Raw genomic sequence first — 24,058 nt, 5'->3', positions numbered from 1 at the left:
ATTACTCCACACTGTTTGTGGTACCGAAACCAGACGGTTCGGTGAGACCGATTTTAAAATCTAAAATCTTTGAACACTTATATCAAAAGGTTCAAATTCAAGATGGAATCACTCAGAGCAGTGATAGCGAGCCTGGAAGAAGGGGACTATATGGTGTCTCTGGACATCAAGGATGCTTATCTCCATGTCCCGATTTGCTCCTCTCACCAGGGGTATCTCAGGTTCGTGGTACAGAACTGTCATTATCAGTTTCAGACGCTGCCGTTTGGATTGTCCACGGCACCCCGGGTCTTTACCAAGGTAATGGCCGAAATGATGATTCTTCTTCGAAGAAAAGGCGTATTAATTATCCCTTACTTGGACGATCTCCTGATAAGGGCAAGGTCCAGAGAACAGTTAGAAGTCGGAGTAGCACTATCTCAAGAAGTACTACAACAGCACGGGTGGATTTTAAATATTCCAAAATCGCAGCTGATTCCGACGACACGTCTGCTGTTCCTAGGGATGATTCTGGACACAGTCCAGAAAAAGGTGTTTCTCCCGGAGGAGAAAGCCAGGGAGTTATCCGAGTTAGTCAGGAACCTCCTAAAACCAGGAAAGGTGTCAGTGCATCAATGCACAAGGGTCCTGGGAAAAATGGTGGCTTCTTACGAAGCGATTCCATTCGGCAGATTCCACGCAAGAATTTTTCAGTGGGATCTGCTGGACAAATGGTCCGGATCGCATCTTCAGATGCATCAGAATATAACCCTGTCTCCAAGGACAAGGGTATCTCTTCTGTGGTGGCTGCAAAGTGCTCATCTTCTAGAGGGACGCAGATTCGGCATTCAGGACTGGGTCCTGGTGACCACGGATGCCAGCCTGAGAGGCTGGGGAGCAGTCACACAAGGAAGAAACTTCCAGGGAGTGTGGTCAAGCCTGGAGACTTCACTTCACATAAATATACTGGAACTAAGGGCAATTTACAATGCTCTAAGCCTAGCAAGACCTCTGCTTCAGGGTCAGCCGGTGTTGATCCAGTCGGACAACATCACAGCAGTCGCCCACATAAACAGACAGGGCGGCACAAGAAGCAGGAGGGCAATGACAGAAGCTGCAAGGATTCTGCACTGGGCGGAAAATCATGTGATAGCACTGTCAGCAGTGTTCATTCCGGGAGTGGACAACTGGGAAGCAGACTTCCTCAGCAGACACGACCTACACCCGGGAGAGTGGGGACTTCATCCGGAAGTCTTCCTCATGATTGTGAACCGTTGGGAAAAACCAAAGGTGGACATGATGGCGTCACGCCTCAACAAAAAACTAGACAGGTATTGCGCCAGGTCAAGAGACCCGCAGGCAATAGCTGTGGACGCTCTGGTAACACCTTGGGTGTTCCAGTCGGTGTATGTTCCCTCCTCTGCCTCTCCTACCCAAGGTACTGAGAATTATAAGACGGAGAGGAGTAAGAACTATTCTAGTGGCTCCGGATTGGCCAAGAAGGACTTGGTACCCGGAACTTCAAGAGATGCTCACAGAGGACCCGTGGCCTCTGCCGCTAAGAAGGGACCTGCTTCAGCAGGTACCCTGTCTGTTCCAAGACTTACCGCGGCTGCGTTTGACGGCATGGGGGTTGAACGCCGGATTCTGAAGGAAAAAGGCATTCCAGATGAAGTTATTCCTACCCTGATTAAAGCTAGGAAGGATGTAACCGCACAGCATTATCACCGTATTTGGCGAAAATATGTTGCGTGGTGCGAGGCTAAAAAGGCCCCGACAGAGGAATTTCAACTAGGTCGTTTCCTACATTTCCTGCAAACAGGACTGTCCATGGGCCTAAAGTTAGGGTCCATTAAGGTTCAAATTTCGGCCTTGTCGATTTTCTTTCAGAAAGAATTGGCTTCAGTTCCTGAAGTCCAGACTTTTGTCAAGGGGGTACTGCATATACAGCCTCCCTTTGTGCCCCCGGTGGCACCCTGGGATCTCAATGTAGTTTTGGGATTACTAAAATCACATTGGTTTGAACCACTTGCCACTGTGGAATTAAAATATCTCACATGGAAAGTGGTAATGTTGTTGGCCCTGGCTTCTGCCAGGCGCGTATCTGAATTGGCGGCTTTATCCTATAAAAGCCCTTACCTGATATTTCATTCTGATAGGGCGGAATTGAGGACTCGTCCTCAATTTCTTCCTAAGGTGGTTTCAGCGTTTCACCTAAACCAACCTATTGTGGTGCCTGCGGCTACTGGGGACTTGGAGGACTCCAAGTTGCTGGACGTAGTCAGGGCCCTGAAAATATATGTTTCCAGGACGGCTGGAGTCAGGAAATCTGACTCGCTGTTTATTTTGTATGCACCCAACAAGCTGGGTGCTCCTGCTTCTAAGCAGACTATTGCTCGTTGGATTTGTAGTACAATTCAGCTTGCACATTCTGTGGCAGGCCTGCCACAGCCAAAATCTGTCAATGCCCACTCCACAAGGAAGGTGGGCTCATCTTGGGCGGCTGCCCGAGGGGTCTCGGCTTTACAACTTTGCCGAGCAGCTACGTGGTCAGGGGAGAACACGTTTGTAAAATTCTACAAATTTGATACCCTGGCTAAGGAGGACCTGGAGTTCTCTCATTCGGTGCTGCAGAGTCATCCGCACTCTCCCGCCCGTTTGGGAGCTTTGGTATAATCCCCATGGTCCTTACGGAGTCCCAGCATCCACTTAGGACGTCAGAGAAAATAAGAATTTACTTACCGATAATTCTATTTCTCGTAGTCCGTAGTGGATGCTGGGCGCCCATCCCAAGTGCGGATTGTCTGCAATACTTGTACATAGTTATTGTTAACAAAATCGGGTTATTGTTGTAGTGAGCCATCTTTACAGAGGCTCCTCTGTTATCATACTGTTAACTGGGTTCAGATCACAAGTTGTACGGTGTGATTGGTGTGGCTGGTATGAGTCTTACCCGGGATTCAAAATCCTTCCTTATTGTGTACGCTCGTCCGGGCACAGTATCCTAACTGAGGCTTGGAGGAGGGTCATAGGGGGAGGAGCCAGTGCACACCACCTAGGTCTAAAGATTTTACTTTTGTGCCCTGTCTCCTGCGGAGCCGCTATTCCCCATGGTCCTTACGGAGTCCCAGCATCCACTACGGACTACGAGAAATAGAATTATCGGTAAGTAAATTCTTATTTTTTTCCCCAACCCCGCATCTATGATTTACCATGTAATCAGTGGAACATCTCTGTACGCAACCACCTTTAGCAACACTCCCATAAAATGCTACCTGTACGTGCATCTTTTTATTCACGCCCCACCCCGCATTACAGTTCACATTTTCCAGACCACCTAGCAGGTGCACAGGTGTATTCATTACTCACACATTTTAAAAGATCCACAGGTGGAGCTAGTTACATCACTTGTGATTCTGTGAGGAGACCTGGGAAGCGTTAACTGTTGGTAACTCTCTAGGACTGGAGTTGGCTACCCCTGCTCTATATCCTACTGGTAATGGTTGGATAACTACATTATTTTATTTTATAATTGTTTAACTCCTAAACCAGGTTATTGCCATAACCCACTAATTGTTGTGTACTTACTATAGTGGTGCTTCAAAGTTTGTGAACCCTTCAGAATTTTCTACATTTCTGCTGAAATTTGGACTAAAACTACCTCAGATTTTCAGTCCTAAAACTAGATAAAGGGAACCAAATCAAATGAGACAAAGAAATGAGACGTGCTCATTTTTATATTGAGGAATGATCCAATATCACATATCTATGAGGGACATAAGTATGTGAACCTTTGCTTTCAGTATTTGCTTTCAATAACTACATCTGTTTCCAGTAATTGTTGATTAGTCCTGAACATCAGCTTGGAGGAATTATACCCCATTCCTCTACAAAACCGCTTCACCTCTGTTATGTTGCTCGCTTCAGGTCCTTCCACATCATTTCGATTGGATTAAGGTCAGGACCTTGACTTGGCCAATCCAAAACTTTACATTTATTCTTCTTTAACCCTTCATTGGTCAAATGACTTGTGTACTTGCTGTATGACCCACGTTCTCCTGAGATACAGCTCATGGACCTTTAGAATATTCTGGTATAATTCAAAATTCATTGTCACATCAATGATGGCAAGTGATCCTGGGTCAGATGCAGCAACACAGGCTCAAACCATGATACCACCACCACCACCACCACCACCACCACCACCGTGTTTATGCAGGAATGCAGTGTTCTCCTTTCTCCAAACAGAACGCTTCTCATTTAAGCCAAAGAGCTCTATTGTGGAATCATCTGTCCACAAAACATTGTTCCAGTAGCCTTCTGGATTGTCCAGGTGATCTTTAAACTGCAGATGGGCAGCAATGTTTCTTTTTGGAGAGAAGCTGATTTCTGTTTGCAATCCTGCCATGCACACAGAATTGTTGTTAAGTGGACTCATTAACATTAGCTAATGTGAGAAAGGCCTTCAGTTGCTTAGCGGTTACCATGGGTTCCTTTGTGACCTTGTAAACTTTTAGACGCCTTGCTCTTGGCGTAATCTTTGTTGGTCGACCACTCTTGGGGAGGGTAATAATGGTCTGGAATTTCCTCCATTTGTATACAATCTGACTGTTGATTGGTTGAGTCCAAACTCTTTAGAGATGGATTTGTAACCTTTTCCAGCCTGATGAGCATCAACAACTCTTCTTCTGAGGTCCTCAGGAATCTCCTTTGTTCATGGCATGATAGACTTCCTCAAACGTGTTGTGAACAACAGACTGATAGATCCCTGTTCTTTTAAAAAGACAGGTTGTCCATGCACACCTGATTGTCATCCCATAAATTGGAAATACCTTACTCTAATTTCACTTTCAAAATATCTGCTAAGCCTAAAGGTTCACATACTTTTGCCACTCAGATACGTGATATTGGATCATTTTCCTCAAAAAAAATATTTTAAAAAATGAACACGTCTATTTTTTTTTGTCTCATGTGTGTGATTTGGTTCTCTATCTTCTTTTAGGACCTGTGTGAAAATCTGAGGTCGTTTTAGGCCAAATTTCAGCAGAAATATAGAAAATGCTGAAGGGTTCACAAACTTTCAAGAACCACTGTATGTCTTCTATCTGTATGTCGGACATTTCAACTAAACACATTTTGAAAAAAAAAAAAAAAACCACACGTTATCCTTACATTATAATACATATAATTTATAGTAGTCCATGGACTTAAACTCTTGCAGTGCTGGTGGTACTGGGAATTTTCTCTCCCGGACCCCGTGTTCTGCAATCCACACACATTGCCACTGGTGCAGCCCTGTAGCTTCTATACCCGATACTGTACCGCACAGCACTGAGGGACTCAGCAGCCGGAAGCAATGTGGGGCTGTGGTGAAACATATAAATACGTTTTTCTTAATTAATTTAACATTTTAGTTATTTATACATGACGCCTAGCGCCGACACTGCCCATAATGGCACCACCCCAGAGGGCGTACCATTCTGAGACCATGCCCACCATTATGGCTACGTGGAACAGGGTCCCAGCCACAGTAAGAAAGTATTAGAAGCCAAGGAGCATGTAAGTTCCAGCTAGATCTGTGGATAAGAAGCCTCCACTCTCCTGAAACTAAGGGGTTATATTTACTGAAGTGCGGGTTTTAGATTCTAATTGTCTTCTAGAAAGTGCTAGATAAATAAGGAGAATGTGATTGGTCGCTATGGAAAACATCCCAAATTCTACAGACCCACACATTAGTAAATATACCCCTTAGCATTACCAAACATACTCCTAAGCATGATCACTTTTCTGGACAGTAAGACAATGGGATTAATGTATCAAGAAGTAAAAAATAGGATTTCAATTATCTACCGGTAAATCCTTTTCTCGTAGTCCATAAGGGATATTGGGGAGACTTAATACGATGGGGTATAGACGTGGTCCAAAGGATCCGGTGCACTTTATATTTCTTCACTAGGTGTGCTGGCTCCTCCCCTCTATGCCTCCTCCTACAGGCAGTTATAGGTAAAATAGTGCCTGAAGGAGAAAGGACATATACGAGAGAAGGAAACATGAAAACAAAGAGTGGTAAGATTTATATACCAGCATGCCACGAACATATAACAACCGGCAATGGCCGGCAACAACAACATCTGAACAGGTAACCACATAACGAGAACCTGCAGAAAAGTCAGTCAACACACTGAGGCAGGCGCCCAATATCCCTTACAGACTATGAGAAAAGGATTTACTGGTAGGTAATTCAAATCCTATTTTCTCTAGCATCCATAGGGGATATTGGGGAATCTAGTACGATGGGAACGTCGCAAAGCTTCCAGAATGGGCAGGAACGTGTGAAGACTGCTTCAGCACCGCCTGCCCAAACTGGGTATCCTCTTTGGCCAGGGCATCAAACTTGTAGAACTTAACAAATGTTTTCTTCCCCGACCAGGTAGCTGCTCAGCACAGTTGCAAGGCTGAGACTACACTTAGGAACAGGTAAAGCTGCCGACACATGGGCCTGTTGGATAGTAAGCCTAATCCAACGAGCAATGGACTGCTTCGAAGCAGGACAACCCTTTTTCTGGGCATCATAGAGCACGAACAAAGAATCAGTCTTTCTGATCCGAGCCGTTCGCTTGCTATAGATCTTCAAAGCTCGTCCATCATCTAACGCCACCAGAGGAGGTGAATAGTCAGAATTTGAAGGAACCACAATAGGTTGATTCAGTGAAACGCGGAGATAACCTTTGGCAGGAACTGCTGTCCTGTACAGAGCTCCACTCTGTCCTCGTAAAAGTCCAAGTAGGGACTCTTACACGATAAGGCCCCCAATTCTGAGACACTTCGAGCTCAAGCCAGAGCCAATAACATCACAGTCATCCACGTGAGGTACTTGTCTTCAACCATCATCAGAGGTTCAAACCAGGAGGACTGTAGAAATTCCAACACTACATTAAAATCCCAGAGTGCGGCACAAACAGGGAGCTCTCCACTCCCTGAGGAAATTATCCCTCTCTTTCCCTCCCCAGACCACTTTTTCAACCCACCAAACTATCTACTACCCCTCCGGGACCCCCTCACACCGGTGGACCTGTGCTGCGGAGTCGGGAAGCCGGTATACTGGCTTCTGCGGACTGCGGCCTACGCACCCACCTGAAGCCGGGGCCTCGATTTCCGGCGATACCCGTCGTGGAGGGCGTCCGCCCTTGGAGCCCCTGGAGTGCCCTCACAGGACCCCCATCCCTGCTTTAAACACCCGGACCTCCCTTACCTGGCACCGGGGATCGGCGGTGCTGCGGGAGGAGGAAGAATCCGGGCGGACGCGGCTGCGGGAGGCACGGAGCCCTGACGGCGGCGGCCATCTTGGACCTCGGGACCCGGGCGGAGAAGCGGAGGACCTGCGACCTGGAGTGCCCGTCTGCGTGAAGGTGAGCCGCTTTCACCGACCCTTGCTCCCCGCTGCAGTCCCTCATCCTGCACCATACCCCACAGCACCCGCAGACGGCCGACGGCCCAGCCACGCTCGAGGGGTTGGACGCAGCTCCATCCCCCCCCTCCTGCGACCTTAATCACACTAAGGCTGAGGGGATCTCCTCCACTCCTGCTACTCACCTGGAAGCCGGCTCGGACCACCCTCAACCTCCGGCTCTCTGCAACCCGCTCCAGCGGCGGCCCTCTGAACGCTAATCTCCGTTAATAATGCACATCTCGGTGGCCTGGCACGGGAGGAGAGCAGTCGCAGCCTGAGAGAGCTCCTGCCTTATAACATCTAAAAACCCCTCCAGGACTGCTTAGACCTGCTCCTTATTATTACCCTCACCCACCAATCCTCCCCTCAACACCCCGCTCTCGCCAGACCTAAACCGGGGAGTCAGGGAGCACTCCCACGGACTACGGCCTAAACACAAGGTGAAAGCCGGGACCTCGAGTTTGGCGGGGGTCGCACCGGAGGCCCGGAGACACCTATACCCAGCCAGATCCCCTTCAACACCCGCTCTCGTTAGACCTGGACCGCGGAGTCGGGGAGCACCGTGGACGCTCCCGCGGATTGCGGCCCGGTAACAGGGAGAAAGCCGGGACCTCGATTTTGGCGGCTGCCGCACCGGAAGTCCGGAGACTCAGCAGACACCCGCCTCCCTACCAGATCTCCGGGAACTGCGGTAAGTCTCTCGGCGCCATCACCAACACGAAAGGGATAGGGCCACAAACAACACCCCAGTGATTAGAAAGGACGCTCCCGCTGAGCGCGGCCCAGTGAAGATAAAAACCGGGGCCTCCATCTCGGTCGCTGTCGCGCCGAACACCCGGCGACCCCACCGACGCCCACCTCCCGGCCGGACTCAGGGAGACCGTGAAGAGACCCCTGGCAATATCTCTCACACCCTTATCAGAGTGGGACCGAGGCCGCGGACGCCGGCCCGCTGGATCAGAGGGAGAACTAGGGAGATGACCACCGTGTCCCCCTAACAACATCCACAGACCCTGCGGACCGCCTGGCTGGTGGCGCCCGACCCCAAAGCGGACCAGACAAGAACCGGGGCCTTGCTTTGCCCATTGCCACATCGGACACCCGGAAGTCCCGCCGCCCTAGAAAACTTTTAGAGGCCGAGGCAAGACACTCAACACCAACACCGGCACCCCACCTCTGAGAGACCGAAGCCGCAGACACCAATCCGCTGCATCGAGGGAAGACCGACGGCGCACACAGACCCTACAACACGCCTGAATAGTGACACCTAACTTCACGGCGGCTGTGGAAATAAATCATTAAATCCACCACAACCCTTATCCTTACCTCTGACAACCTCCCCAACATCTATCAAGAGATACCGGTGACCCCCCCACCCTGATCTCTGCAGTAGTGCGCTAGATGCCACAGTCGATGAACACCTGCAACGCACTAAATGAAGACCTGCAATAAATGACCACCTAGCACATGAGACCCATCACATCATTTACTACCTAAGCACCTAGTGTCTTTAGCCTTAACCCCCTCCTCTGGGCGATCCTGCATGGAAAAATTCTTGATTCCTCTACCCGTAATGCCCGCAGGGACTGATCAGCAAGCTCGAGAGGACACCCCGGAAATAGACACATCGGACTCGGATCACTCTACTACACGCTCGCATTCCAGAAGCTCCCGCAAATCCAAACCGCCTGCTAAACAACCCAAAATGAAACATAAAGACCTACTGGCGGTACTAGGCCCTCTTCTCGACGAGAAACTAGCGGGCATAAAGGAGGCTATCGAATCATCATCAACGCTATTAACCCAACACTCCACTCGCCTTGATGAGGCAGAGCAAAGGATCTCGGCCCTAGAGGATGACCTGACTGAAGCTCAAAGATCCCTACAGGCGAAACAACTCGAAGTCGCGGATCTCTCGGATAAACTCGATGACCTGGAAAATCGTAGCAGACGAAACAACCTACGAGTCATCGGTATCCCCGAATCCGTAAAAGGCCACGAACTCATGGATCTCCTCTCGCTAACCATCCCAGAACAACTGTCCATGAACCTCAAGGGATCTCCTCTGATCATCGAAAGAGCACACAGATTAGGCCCGGAACGGAAAAACTCATCAGGCCGCCCACGCCCGGTCATCATGAGGATCTTAAATTACGCAGATAAAACGAGACTCCTAGACCAATACCGAAAAATAACCAATCTGTCGTTCAACGGAGAACGCCTTCTCATCTTTCAAGACTTCTCAGCTGTAGTGGCGGCGAAACGCAAAGACTTTGCCCCCATATGCAAACACCTCTTTGAGGCAAAGATCAAATTTGCACTACTATATCCAGCACGCCTCAGAGTCTTTGAAGATGGACGCCCGAAGTTCTTTGAAGATCCAGACGAAGCTAGGCTGCATTTCGCCCTTCCTTCCACTTGATCATCACGTGACTCTTTTCAATAATGGCTAAACACTATCCGAACCTTAATTTCGGGTCTCAGATGCAGAATACACGGAGTGCGAATATCCCGCACCCATGTATATTTTCTGTTGTTTAGGTTTCCATAGCTGGAAACTACTTATGTTATTGTTTATATGTTTTGTTGGTTGTGCCTGCCTGGGTAGGGACCCCCTCCCCCCACTGGGAGACTCCCCCCCCGTTCGCTGGGTCGGGGTGGGACCCCATCTTATCCTTTCAACCCTACTAATGATATTTTTCCCGATGGGAGTGGGATAATATGCCCTCCGACTCCCACCCACAAACTCCTATAGACGTAGACCCAGTGGCCACAACACTCCACACGGTATCTTGGAACGTAGAGGGCCTTAATCACCCGGTCAAACGGAAAAAAGTGCTGACTCATTTGAAATGTATGTCTCCTCAGATTGTATTTTTACAGGAGACGCACTGGTTAGATGATCCTAGACACACCCTCCGTGCCCCGTGGATAGGAAGTTGCATATCGTCTCCCTATCACACGAAAGCCAGGGGTGTAGCGATTCTAATACATACCAACCTACAGCACACAATCCTCAGAAAACAACTTGACCCAGAGGGTAGATTTTTATTATTAGATATAAACATCCAAAACACAACATACACTCTCCTCAACGTATATGCACCAAATACCTCACCTGATTCTTTTTTTGCAGACCTGCTATCGACCCTTATTACCTGGGGAGGCCAAAACTTGATAGTTGGCGGGGACTTTAACACGGTCGTCGACCCATCCATGGACAGATCTAGGGTGAGTGTTACTACCTCTACTTCCCACACACACCTGCTCTCCTCCTTCTGTACCCAACTAAACCTCCTAGACCCGTGGAGAGTACTCCACCCCACCCAAAAAGACTATTCCTTTTACTCCCACCCTCATTCATCCCACTCCAGAATCGACTACATCTTCACCGGCACCAATCTTCTACCCAAAATCACTCACACATCTATCGAAAACATTATCATCTCGGACCACGCCCCTATATCTCTCCGCCTCCAGCTAGGATCACAAGAACGCACCGCCTTGAGATGGCGATTTCCAGCCTATCTCCGCCAGTCCACTGACTTTACGCTTCACCTCAAACAGTCCTGGCATAACTACACCTCGGACAATGGCGCCCAACAATCAGACTCACCAATCTTTTGGGGGGCGGCAAAGGCCGTCCTGAGGGGACACATCATGTCCTATACACACGCCAAACGGAAAAATTTTTCCTCCCAACTACACGCCCTGAGCTCCACCCTCACCTCTACATACCGTAGCTACACACAACATGACACCCCCGCCCACAAAGAGGCATACCTCTCAGCCAAGCTAGTATATGATACATTCCTCACGGAACGGGCTCAGCTCTCCTACGACTATCAGCGGAATAGACTCCATAGATGGGGTAACAAATCAGGCAAATTATTAGCAAATCTAATCAAAGGACCCAAATCTCGTAACTGGGTCAATGCGATCACACACGCGGACAAATTGACCACATCCCTTGACCTCATTTGTTCAGAATTTAGAAACTTCTACCAATCTCTATATACCAAAGGCCCTGATGATTCTGCTGCCAACCACTCATTTTTGAAAGAGGCAGACCTCCCCATTTTGACTCAAGAGGAGAGAGAATCCCTAGATAAACCGATAACAGTGGAGGAGGTGGTGGAGGTCATTAAGACCCTACCAAACAATAAAAGCCCCGGCCCAGATGGTTATGGAGCGGAATTTTATAAAATACTAAGAGAAGAACTCGCCCCTACCCTCACATCACTCTATAACCATATTCTCACCTCCAAACAAATCCCCATTAGATTTAACGAAGCCACAATTATTGTAATACCAAAACCAGGCAAAGACCCCTCCCTGCCTGGGTCTTACAGACCAATCTCACTCCTTAACCAAGACTTCAAAGTCCTCACCAAATTGATGGCCAACCGACTACAGCTATGCCTTTCCCGTATTATATTGCCAGCGCAGATGGGATTTCTTAAACACAGACAATCAGTACGTGGCATCAGAGTGGCGCTGGCAGCCATCACCCACTCCCACACCAACAATATCACAGACAACATCCTAATCAACCTGGACGCTGAAAAAGCCTTTGACAAAATTGCCTGGCCACACTTAGCAAGAGTTCTACTCTACCAGCAATTTGGCGAGACGTTTCGGGGACTGGTTGAATCTCTCTACATTAACCCATCTGCACAGGTGATAGTCAACAATACCCCCTCCCCACCCTTTCTCCTAGAGAGAGGAACTAGACAGGGCTGCCCCCTCTCCCCCCTCCTCTTCAACATCGCCCTAGAACCCCTTATACGATATATCATCAACTTACCCACCTTCCACGGTATAAAAATTGGCAATAGGGAAATTAAACTTATGGCATTCGCAGACGACATCCTCATACTTACCTCTAATCCACGACAGTCGGTAATGGCACTTCAAGAAGCTATTGCCCGTTTTTCCTCTTTTGCAGGCTTCACCGTCAATTTTGACAAGTCGGAAGCATTGGCCATATTTCCCCAGATCACCAAAGGCTGGGATACCCCCTTCCCATTCCGATGGGCTAGCACCCACATTACATACTTAGGCATCATACTTCCCGCTGACCCCACCCATCTATACACTGACAACATCCACCCAATCCTCAATAAGATCCAGACAGAACTCACCCTATGGCAAACACTACCTTTAAATCTATTGGGACGCTGTAATTTGGTCAAGATGGTTAGTTTCCCCAGACTGCTCTACGCCCTGCAGATGTTGCCCATCATACTCTCAAAAGCTGATGTATCTCATCTTAACTCCTCGATATCGAAATTTATCTGGGCCAATAAACGACCCAGGATAAGTCTATTTAAATTAACCCAAACAATACAGAACGGGGGGGTGAATCTGCCGAGCGTGGAACAGTACAACCATGCTTGTCTCCTCCGATTTGCCGTGGACTGGATCCACGGAACATCCACCTTTACCGACTCACTAGTCGACTCCCAATTCTGTACTCCCCTATCCCTCAGCTATATCCTCCATGCAAACAAATCTGAAATATCCAACCTTCGTCTGGATAACCCTCTATTAACCTCAACTATTATAGCATGGAGACTCTCCCGCAGATCTCTCAAGCTACACCACACCTACTCACTTTTTCTTCCTTTAGTCGGAAACACACAATTCCAAAATGCTCAGGCCCACATCCCCTTTACCAATTGGCACGCTTTAGGTATCACATGTATAGGAAACCTCCTCGACTCCAACAAAAAAATACTCACTTTCACGGAGATATCAACCAAATATGGAATTAGCCCCCGCCATCGCTTTCATTTTTACCAAATATCACACTATATACAGTCGACTCTCTCACATCTTACTCCCCCAGACCTGGTCAACTCTCTAGACACACTTCTGCGCACAGGGACCTGCTCCATCTCAGCAATATATACCCGCATACGCACGGAACATATACCCACCACAGATCTCACACAAATACAAACATGGTCCACCCAAATCCCATCCATGTCCCCGGAGAACATAATGGATAGCTTTGCGAGCTCCCTTAAACTTATCCCTGCCAGCCTCTATCAAGAAATGACATACAAAATACTACACAGAGCCTACATATCACCAAGGAGGAGCCATCTGATGGGCTTGTCCGACTCGGCTAAATGCTTAAAATGCTCTTCATTAACAGCAGATCTTATGCACTGTTTCTGGCACTGCTGCCATATTCAAGAATTTTGGACAGAACTACATACATATGGAACTGCCGAGTTGGGCTTGCGCTTTCAATGCACTGCCTCCTGGGCGCTATTCGGGCATATCCGTGATCAAAACGATATTCCCTCTCGAGACACGAAACTAATTATGATCCTCTCAGCGGTGGGCAGAAAGGCCATATTACAACAATGGATATCCAATACCCCCCCCACACTACCTCTAGCTACCTCCAGACTATTATTCCTATTCACGATGGACTGGCTAGAGACCTCCCTTAACAAAGAAATATTAACCCCCACCCTGTTTCACTGCTGGCGACGATTTATCAACACACTACCTACCCCGACAAAAATAGCCATCAAACAAAGCTTTCACTGCACCACCTGGTACGGACACCAGATCCTAGCAGACGACCCCCCCATTGCGCTTCCATGAATACACTCTAGCCTCCTCTCTTCTTCCTCACCTTCCATTCTTCTCTTGTTCTCATGCTTTCTACCCCCTCTCATCACCTCAACTCTGATCGCCAACACTCGACCCTCAAGCTCTCACATCCACCTCCCCCTACTCCCTAACACTGGACACCTATCGTCTATCTCTTCTTATCACACTGTTGATATCTCCGTGGATGGGTCGGCGGCTCCTGGGCCCAGGCAGGTACGGTTATTATCAATAATGTTAATAATGTTGTTGATATTGTTAGTGTTTTTATTATTTTAGGATTTAGCGATCCCCAAAGGGGGAGCCGCATTAATATGCTTTACTGTTAGGCAAAGAATCTGCTAATTAGCAGGGACACATTAGCTGTCCCATCATATTTCATGTTTGTTAATTTTGCTATTTGGTTACACAACACCAGGATATAACATATATCTAGACATCTCGATGTAAAAAGTGAAAATGCGAGGTTCTCTGTTTTTGGATATTCTTTTTCTTTTTATACACGACTGTTCCGGGTGGCTAATGTGGCCCCAGGTGCAGTTGAACTATATGTCATTCATATGCCATTACCTGTTATGTTTCAATATGCCTTTTCGACCTCAATAAAAATATTTTGGAAAAAAAAAAAAAAATCCCAGAGTGCCGTAGGCGGCACAAAAGGAGGTTGGATGTGGAGTACCCCTTGCAAGAAGGTCTGAACTTCTGGCAACACTGCCAATATCTTCTGGAAGAAAATGAAGAGATCCGAAGTCTGGACCTTAATGGAACCCAGGCATAAGCCCTTATCCACACCAGCCTGCAGGAAACGTAAGAAAAGTCCCAAGTGGAACTCTGCAGGTGGATAGGCGTGTTCCTCGCACCAAGAGACATATCTCTTCCAGATATGATGATAATGTTTTGACGTCACAGGTTTCCTGGCCTGAACTATGGTAGCAATAACCTTTTTGGAAAGGCCCTAGGATGTTCCGCTCAACCTCCATGCCGCCAATTGAAGACGTCGTAAGTCCGGGTAGACGAACGGTCCCTGTTGAAGAAGATCTCTACTTAGTGGGAGAGGCCAAGGGTCTTCGATGGACATGTCCAGAAGATTTGCGTACCACGCCCTCTGAGCCCGAACAGAAGTGCCTGGACTCCTTGATTCCCGATTCGCTTAAGCACACTTGGGAGCAACGGAATCGGGGGAACCAGGTAGACCAGCCGGTAAGGCCAAGGTGACGTCAGTGCATCCACTGTCCTCGCCTGAGGGTTCCTTGTTCGTGAGCAATACCAGTGAAGCTTCTTGTTGAGTCGAGAAGCCATCATGTCTATTTGCGGGCAGCCCCACCGGTTGATGACCTGATGGAACACCTGCTGGTGAAGTCCTCACTCCCCCAGGTGGAGATCGTGACGACTTAGGAAATCCGCTTCCCAGTTTACCACATCCAGAATGAAGATTGCCGACATTGCTCTTGCATTTCTATCTTCCCAGGGGAGTATTTTTGACACTTCTCGCATGCAGGCTCTGATTTTTGTCCCTCCTTGCCGATTGATGTACGCCACGGCTGTGGCGTTGGCCGACTGTACTTAGATCGCGTGATCCCTGAGCAGAGGAGAGGCCTTAAGCAGAGCTTTGTAGATCGACGGAAGTTCCAGAAAGTTGAGGCTTTTTATGGGCTGACCACCTGCCATGGAACTGCGCCCCTTGGGTGACAGCTCCCCATCCACTTAGACTAGCATCTGTCGTAAGGAGGGTCCAATCCTGGATCCCAAAACTCCGGCCCTCCAGTAGATTGGAGGACTGCAAGCCACCACAAGAGGGAAATCCTGGCCTGAGGTGACAGCCGAATCATCCGGTGCATCTGTAGATGTGATCCGGACCACTTGCTCAGGAGATCCAACTGAAATGTTCTGGCACGGAACCTCCCATATTGGATCGCCTCGTATGAGGCGACCATCTTTCCCAACAATCTTATGCAAAGATGGATGCACACTAGAGTAGGTCAGAGCACCATGCAGACCATCTCCTGAAGTGTTCTCGCCTTGTCCCCTGGTACCTTCTAGGCCACAGTATCCAGCAACATCCTCAGGAACAGGAGCCTTTGAGTTGGCTCTAGGTGGGACTTCTGTAAGTTGAGGTTCCACCCATGGTGTAACAGAAGGTGGATAGTGCGGTCGATATGGAGCAACAAAAGCTCCCTATATCTTGCTTTTACCAGAAGATTGTCAAGGTAAGGGACAACATTGACCCCCTGGACCATTATCTCCGCCATCAGCTTTATGATTAACCTCGGAGCTGTGGACAGGTCGAAGGGCAGGGCCTGGAACTGGTAGTGATCGTCCAGCAGGGCAAACCTCAGGTACGGTTGTGAGGTGGTCAAATCGGAATATGAAGGTAAGTATCCTTGATGTCCAAGGAGACCTTGAATTCCTGTTTCTCCAGGCCCGCAATCACTGCTCGCAAGGATTCCATTTTGAACTTAAAAACCTTCAGGTAAGGATTCAAGAACTTCAGATTCAAAATGGGCCTTACCAAACCATCCTGTTTTGGTACCACAAACAGGTTGGAGTAATAACCCTTGCCTCGTTGTGGTATTGGTACTGGAACAATGACGTAGGACTGGACCAACTTTTGGATGGCCTGTTGCAACATAACCTGCATAGACTTCAAAGCTGGTAAGCTTGATTTGAAAAATCGTTGGGGAGGAGCACAGTCGAACTCCAGCTTGTAGCCCTGAGAAATGAGATCCCTGACCCAGGTATACTGGCAGGAAGCCTACCAGACGCGGCTAAAGTGACGCAGTCGAGCTCCCACCTCGAGATCCCCTCGGGCTGGGTGGGCACAGTCATGCTGAGGTCTTAGTGGAAGCAGAACTGGTGGTCTGTTCCTGAGAGCTGGTGCTTGCAGGTTTTCTTGACTTACCTCTGGTGCCTCTATTCGTATTTGAGGCACCTCTAGCCTTAGAACAAAATCTGTAAGACCGAAAGGACTGCATAGACAGCCCTGCGCAGAAGCGTCTCGCCGGCGGGGCCACAGAGGGGAGAAACGTGGATTTCCCAGCCGTATCTTTGGAAATCCACGTATCCAACTCAAACCCAAAGAGCCATTCCCACCGAAAAGAGGAGGGAATTCACACTGCGTTTTGATTCTGCGTCCGCAATCCAATGACGCAACCACAAAGCCCTGCGTGCCGACATTGCCATGGCAGAAGTACTAGCATTAATATTTCCCATCTCCTTAAGCGAGTTACACAGGAGGCGTGTAGTGTCCTGAATGTGCTTGAGGAGAGTCACCATAGTGACCGGCACATAGCTCTGGAGAGGCCCTCCTGAATCTGAGTAACCCACATATGAATGACATGGGTCATCCAGCTATGACCAGCCTCTGTGATACACCTGCTGCCACGTAAATAGATTTTAGTGTAGTCTGTATTTTCCGGTTCCCAGGATCCTTCATGGTAAAGGAGCCCGGGGCAGGCAGCACCGCCTTTTTAGACAGTCGAGAGACTGATACCTCAACCCCTGGGGCTTCCACCCAAAACTTCCTGCCTTCAGGAGGAAATGGGAAAGTGCGCAGCGTCCTCTAGAGGGAGCTTTAACACGTCCCGTATAGCCAAAATTAGGGGTTCAATACCCCGAGCAGAATTGGAATCCCCACTAATGGGATCCAAGTCTTTCAATCTTCCTGTATATCCTCATCTGTATCAGAGAGTAGAGCAGGTAAACCACGCTTTTGTGGACCTGCATGAGAGAGAGCGGGGCTGTGTAACATCTGCCCTAGCAGCTAAGTCTGCAACAGCTTGTTGTAGTAGCTGAGTTTTAAGTACATTAGCAGTGAGCTGGGATGACATATCAGACATCATGGTTTGAAGAGACTCTAGCCAGTGGGGCACTGGATCCTCTCCCACATCCCCTTCACTGATTTGTGAAGATTGGCTGCATTGTTCACAAGAAACAGAATCAGATGACAATAGAGAGAATCTGGTGTGGCATACACTGCATAGTTTGTGTTTACCCAAGATTCACAGTAAGCACAGTAGAGGGGAGGAGCCAGCACACCCAGTGAAGAAATTTAAAGTGCACCGGCTCTTTTGGACCCCGTCTATACCCCATCGTACTAGATTCCCCAATATCCCTTATGGATGCTAGAGAAAGAGTGGAGATGTGGACCACGAGAAAAGTTGCCCCTAGCAACCAATCAGCTTTGAGGTAGCATTTATATAGCATCACATATATATGTATAACATACATTAGTGCTGGTATACGACTTGTCTCAGACGCAAATCAGAAAAGTATTTCCTTTACAGATATTATTACTCTTATTGCAAAGGGAGGACAATATGTAATGTCAGGAGGATCTTGGGATATGCGACACCACATCTCTTTCCACTATTCAGAGAATGAATGGCTACAATGTTTCAAAGGCCAGAAAGATGTTACACCTAGTGTTGTATACCAAACACCAGAGAGTGTGGGGAGGAGACTGGTCAGATCTCTGGGCTGGTAACACACAGTGACATGATGTGAGGGGGAGAGCAGGAGTATAATAGGGGCTGATGGCTCCTGACTCCTCCAATGGGCAGATACTTTGCCCTTACTAGTCTGTACTAACAGTAGATGGTGGAGAATAACAGATTGCTGTAGTGACTGAACAAGGAGAATATGTGATTATTACTCACCTGTGCTGATATCTGTAGGGATTTCCTCCTCCTTACACTGCTGATCACCCATCACATGCGTCTGCTCATCTACTTTTATATCTTCTACTTTAACATCAATAAGATCTTCACCCTAAATAACATAAAAATATCAGTGTTCAATATTCAAACACCTTCAGTACAAATCCTTAAGTGTATATTCATCTGTATTTCAGTATTGTGTGAGACCCTACCAGACCCTCCTGTGGGACACTGTGATTCTCCTCTGTATGATCCTGGGAATACAGAGGACGGAGACATCTCTCTGGGGTATTCCTGTTACTGGCCCCATCTGTAGGAGACACACAGTGACTGAGTACACTGTATATATGTGATTATCAGATGATGTGTATCTAGGTGGCCCCATAGCTGCTCTCTCCATTACACTATATGACAGTCTCCTCTTACCCAGTGATGTGAGGGGCCGGTGATTCTCCATCATCACGTCCTTGTACAGACCCCTGTGTTCCTCTATGTACTCCCACTCCTCCATGGAGAAAGAGACCGTGACATCCTCACACCTTATAGGAACCTGACACACACAATGATACAGTCATCACCCAGACACTTCCCCTGGTGTTACTGTATAATGCCCCATTCCCAGCAGTCACCTCTCCAGTCACATCCCCTGATGTTACTGTATAATGCCCCATTCCCAGCAGTCACCTCTCCAGTCATCACCCAGACACATCCCCTGGTGTTACTGTATAATGCCCCATTCCCAGCAGTCACCTCTCCAGTCATCACACAGACACATCCCCTGGTGTTACTGTATAATGTCCTATTCCCAGCAGTCACCTCTCCAGTCATCACCCAGACACATCCCCTGGTGTCACTGTATAATGTCCCATTCCCAGCAGTCACCTCACCAGTCATCACCCAGACACATCCCCTGGTGTTACTGTATAATGCCCCATTCCCAGCAGTCCCCTCTCCAGTCACATCCCCTGATGTTACTGTATAATGCCCCATTCCCAGCAGTCACCTCTCCAGTCATCACACAGACACATCCCCTGGTGTTACTGTATAATGTCCTATTCCCAGCAGTCACCTCTCCAGTCATCACCCAGACACATCCCCTGGTGTCACTGTATAATGTCCCATTCCCAGCAGTCACCTCTTCAGTCATCACCCAGACACATCCCCTGGTGTCACTGTATAATATCCCATTCCCAGCAGTCACCTCTCCAATCATCACCCAGACACATCCCCTGGTGTTACTGTATAATGGCCCATTCCCAGCAGTCACCTCTCCAGTCAGCAGCTGAATGATCTTGTTGGTGAGATCCAGGATCTTCTGGTCATTGTGCTTCTCATGTATCAGTGAATGAGGTGGAGGCACCGTGATGGGGCTCTGGGTCCTGCTCAGTCCTCCTGACACACGGTGATGGCTGCTGGGTGGCTCACACTCTCCAGATGTTCCCTTCACTACTGTGTGATCCTGTGTACAACATTCATTAAATTCTACCATGTGAACAGTAGATGCTTACATACATGTACCGTGTCATTATTACTAATAAAACCTGCTGCATTAGAAGAAAGCAAAATCTGCATATTGGGCTGATATATCAGATATAAAAAAGGGGAGGTAGAGGACTGCTGCGCCTCAGAGAGCTGCAGTAGGGATACCAACAGATGATCACTCAATCACCCTGGAACACAATGCACAAGAAAATAAGGGATCCCTTCTGCGCTCATCCAACAACAATAAACAGTAATGCAATAAATGATAGGTTCCCAATGGATAAGTCTATGACTAAATTATAGTCTCTTTTAGTTCTTATACAAAGCGGAAGTGCTGGATGTAGGGAGACTCAATGCATACCGTACTCACAAGGAGTCGTGGTATGTCCCGCATGTAGAGGTGTCTTAAGTCGCTTGGTTCTTCTTTACCTTCTCCGAGGTGGAAAGTTCTTATCCTCGTAGTTGGATGACCTTAAATGCAGAGATCCGGTAGCGGAGCCAGATGGGTCATAGACTTATCCATTGGGAACCTATCATTTATTGCATTACTGTTTATTGTTGTTGGATGAGCGCAGAAGGGATCCCTTATTTTCTTGTGCATGATATATCAGATAGTAAGGAGTAAATTGATTTTGCACATTCTGGTCAGTTCAGGGTCATCAACAAAACTTAAAAGATTAAAAAAATAATCATATAAAGTTTTATTGGAGAAATAATGAAAACATCACATATAAAAATAATCTATAATCGCCTCCTTCACTATTTTATCACCAATGTCCTATCTGCCTATAATCTGCAGGCCTCTGCTGTCATGTATGAGACAAGAGGACATGACATTCCCAGAATCCCTCACCTCTCCAGTCAGCACACAGATGATGTCCAGGAAGAGATTTATTATCCTCTCAGTCATATCCATCTTCAATGCCTGGTGATTCTCCATCATCACGTCCTTGTACAGACCCCTGTGTTCCTCTATATACTCCCACTCCTCCATGGAGAGATAGACAGTGACGTCCTCACACCTTATAGGAACCTGACACACACAATGATACAGTCATCACCCAGACACATCCCCTGGTGTTACTGTATAATGTCCCATTCCCAGCAGTCACCTCTCCAGTCACCACCCAGACACATCCCCTGATGTTACTGTATAATGTCCCATTCCCAGCAGCCACCTCTCCAGTCATCATCCAGACACATCCCCTGGTGTTACTGTATAATGCCCCATTCCCAGCAGTCACCTCTCCAGTCAGCAGCTGGATGATCTTGTTGGTGAGCTTCAGGATCTTCTGGTCACTGTGCCTCTCATGTGTCAGTGAGCGAGGTGGAGGCACTGTGATGGGGCTCTGGGTCCTGCTCAGTCCTCCTGACACACAAAGATGGCTACTGGGTGTCTCACACTTCCCAGATGTCTTCCTCACTACTGTGTGATCCTATGTATTGAGAGAGCCATCAATAAAACTGAATGGAAAACGACATCTATATCTCATGCCTAAAGCTGGCGTCAATATAACCAACAGTATGTTAAAAGTAAAACCTGGTAAAAGAATGCAAAAGGACCAGGTCACCGCTCTCCACAACTGCTCCAGTGGGGTACCATGGCAAACCAGCCAAGAGGCCACGACCATACAAGTCGAATGAGCCCAGAGGGACGTCGGACAGGCGCATCGAGAGATAGATATGCCTGACGAATAGTGGCAGTAATCCACTGAGCAATAGATCCTTTGGACGCTATTCAGCCACAATTGGGAGCTACCACAAGGATTTAAAAGTAAAAATTGAAAGCAAGATCTCTTGGTTCAAATGGAAAGCACCTTGGGTAAAAAGATGTCTTCGTCCGTAACACCACCCTATCAGAATTAAGGATAAGTAAGGGAGGCTTAGAAGACAGGGCCACCAATTCCAATATCCTCACAGAAAAGGCAATACCTAGGAGGAAAACCACCTTCAAGGTAAAGTAGCAGAATTTCACCATCTCAAGAGGCTCAAAAAGGAGGTGAAGAGTCTCCATAACTAAAATTTAAATTCCATGAAGGGATAGGAAGAATGTATGACGGGAGTATATGAAGGACCTCTTAAAGGAAAGCTTGCACAGCCGGAATGAAAGTCATCTTTGGAAAAGGACTGAAAGTGCAGACACTTGTCACTGTCACTCTCCCTCACCTCCCCAGTTATGTCCCTGTGTTCGACACTCCCAGATCTCACCTCCCCAGTCAGGTCCCTGTGTTAGTAATACGAATATGAGTGATGTCACTGTGACACTCCCAGGATGAGCATTTGTATTCACACTGAAAGTATGACGCTTATCCTGGACAATGCGGCAATAATTCAGTGAGACGCCCTGTCATGGAGCGCTATTAACAGCTTGTCCACACTGAAATAATCAGTAACAATTAAAGTGGGCACAATTCTACTGTGACAAAATACAACATGGATACATTTGTATATAAATTGGCTTGTGTGGGCAACATAGTGTAGAGTTCAGAGAACAGAGGATTGTTGAACCATATCTGCACAGCTAACTCTAATCAATTGATATCTTCATAAGTTTATGAGCAGTTGTATCCACACTGACAGCACGAGATTGATACTAAGAATCTGACTTCTGGGAACAGTCATTATTAAAAATTAAGACTGCAAGAGAACAGATTTATATACATCCTAATTAACTTTGTATGTGAACACATAGGCTGATATTACAGCGAATAATAGAGTTTAAATATATTAATTTTGTGACTGACAGTATAGTTATCGACATTTTGAATCACGAATTAAGTAAATATCAGGAGTGTTCATTGACATCCCGGTACTATATATATTTTAATTCTTTTTTCTTTACTTTATATCTATATTTTAATATTTCACCTTTTTAGCTTCAATAGATGGGGATTTAATAATTGCATATATCTAATAAAAGTTATGTTTTAGAATTGACCATTAAAATAAGATTTTACTCACAGGTAAATCTATTTCTCGTAGTCCGTAGTGGATGCTGGGAACTCCGTAAGGACCATGGGGAATAGCGGCTCCGCAGGAGACTGGGCACAACTAAAGAAAGCTTTAGGACTACCTGGTGTGCACTGGCTCCTCCCACTATGACCCTCCTCCAGACCTCAGTTAGGATACTGTGCCCGGAAGAGCTGACACAATAAGGAAGGATTTTGAATCCAGGGTAAGACTCATACCAGCCACACCAATCACACCGTATAACTCGTGATACTATACCCAGTTAACAGATGGCTCATAACAATAACCCTTTAGTTAGGCAATAACTATATACAAGTATTGCAGACAATCCGCAGTTGGGATGGGCGCCCAGCATCCACTACGGACTACGAGAAATAGATTTACCAGTGAGTAAAATCTTATTTTCTCTGACGTCCTAGTGGATGCTGGGAACTCCGTAAGGACCATGGGGATTATACCAAAGCTCCCAAACGGGCGGGAGAGTGCGGATGACTCTGCAACACCGAATGAGAGAACTCAAGGTCCTCCTCAGCCAAGGTGTCAAATTTGTAAAATTTTGCAAACGTATTTGACCCTGACCAAGTAGCAGCTCGGCAAAGTTGTAAAGCCGAGACCCCTCGGGCAGCCGCCCAAGAAGAGCCCACCTTCCTTGTGGAGTGGGCCTTTACAGATTTAGGATGCGGCAGTCCAGCCGCAGAATGCGCCAGCTGAATTGTGCTACAAATCCAGCGAGCAATAGTCTGCTTAGAAGCAGGAGCACCCAGCTTGTTGGGTGCATACAGGATAAAAAGCGAGTCAGTTTTCCTGACTCCAGCCGTCCTGGAAATATACATTTTCAAGGCCCTGACTACGTCCAGCAACTTGGAATCCTCCAAGTCCCTAGTAGCCGCAG

At 47.5% G+C, this 24,058-nt stretch overlaps 1 protein-coding gene across 1 annotated transcript in view; it reads right to left on the bottom strand.

The window, feature by feature from the left end:
- LOC134983999 (oocyte zinc finger protein XlCOF7.1-like) overlaps positions 1 to 24,058 on the bottom strand; it is a 166,758-nt gene that overhangs the window by 117,544 nt on the left and 25,156 nt on the right. Inside the window, exons 3-8 of the mRNA XM_063949658.1 lie at positions 21,441 to 21,632; positions 21,050 to 21,229; positions 19,982 to 20,173; positions 19,141 to 19,264; positions 18,927 to 19,024; positions 18,715 to 18,826 (exon numbers count right to left, since the gene is read on the bottom strand). Of these exons, the coding sequence (XP_063805728.1) occupies positions 18,715 to 18,826; positions 18,927 to 19,024; positions 19,141 to 19,264; positions 19,982 to 20,173; positions 21,050 to 21,229; positions 21,441 to 21,632 (898 nt within the window). The remainder of the gene's footprint in view (positions 1 to 18,714; positions 18,827 to 18,926; positions 19,025 to 19,140; positions 19,265 to 19,981; positions 20,174 to 21,049; positions 21,230 to 21,440; positions 21,633 to 24,058) is intronic.

This window comes from Pseudophryne corroboree (assembly GCF_028390025.1).
Source record: "Pseudophryne corroboree isolate aPseCor3 chromosome 3 unlocalized genomic scaffold, aPseCor3.hap2 SUPER_3_unloc_3, whole genome shotgun sequence".
Classification (NCBI taxonomy): Eukaryota; Metazoa; Chordata; class Amphibia; order Anura; family Myobatrachidae; genus Pseudophryne; species Pseudophryne corroboree.
Note: the sequence above shows the minus strand (reverse complement) of the source record. Positions and strands in the feature narration are given on the sequence as shown.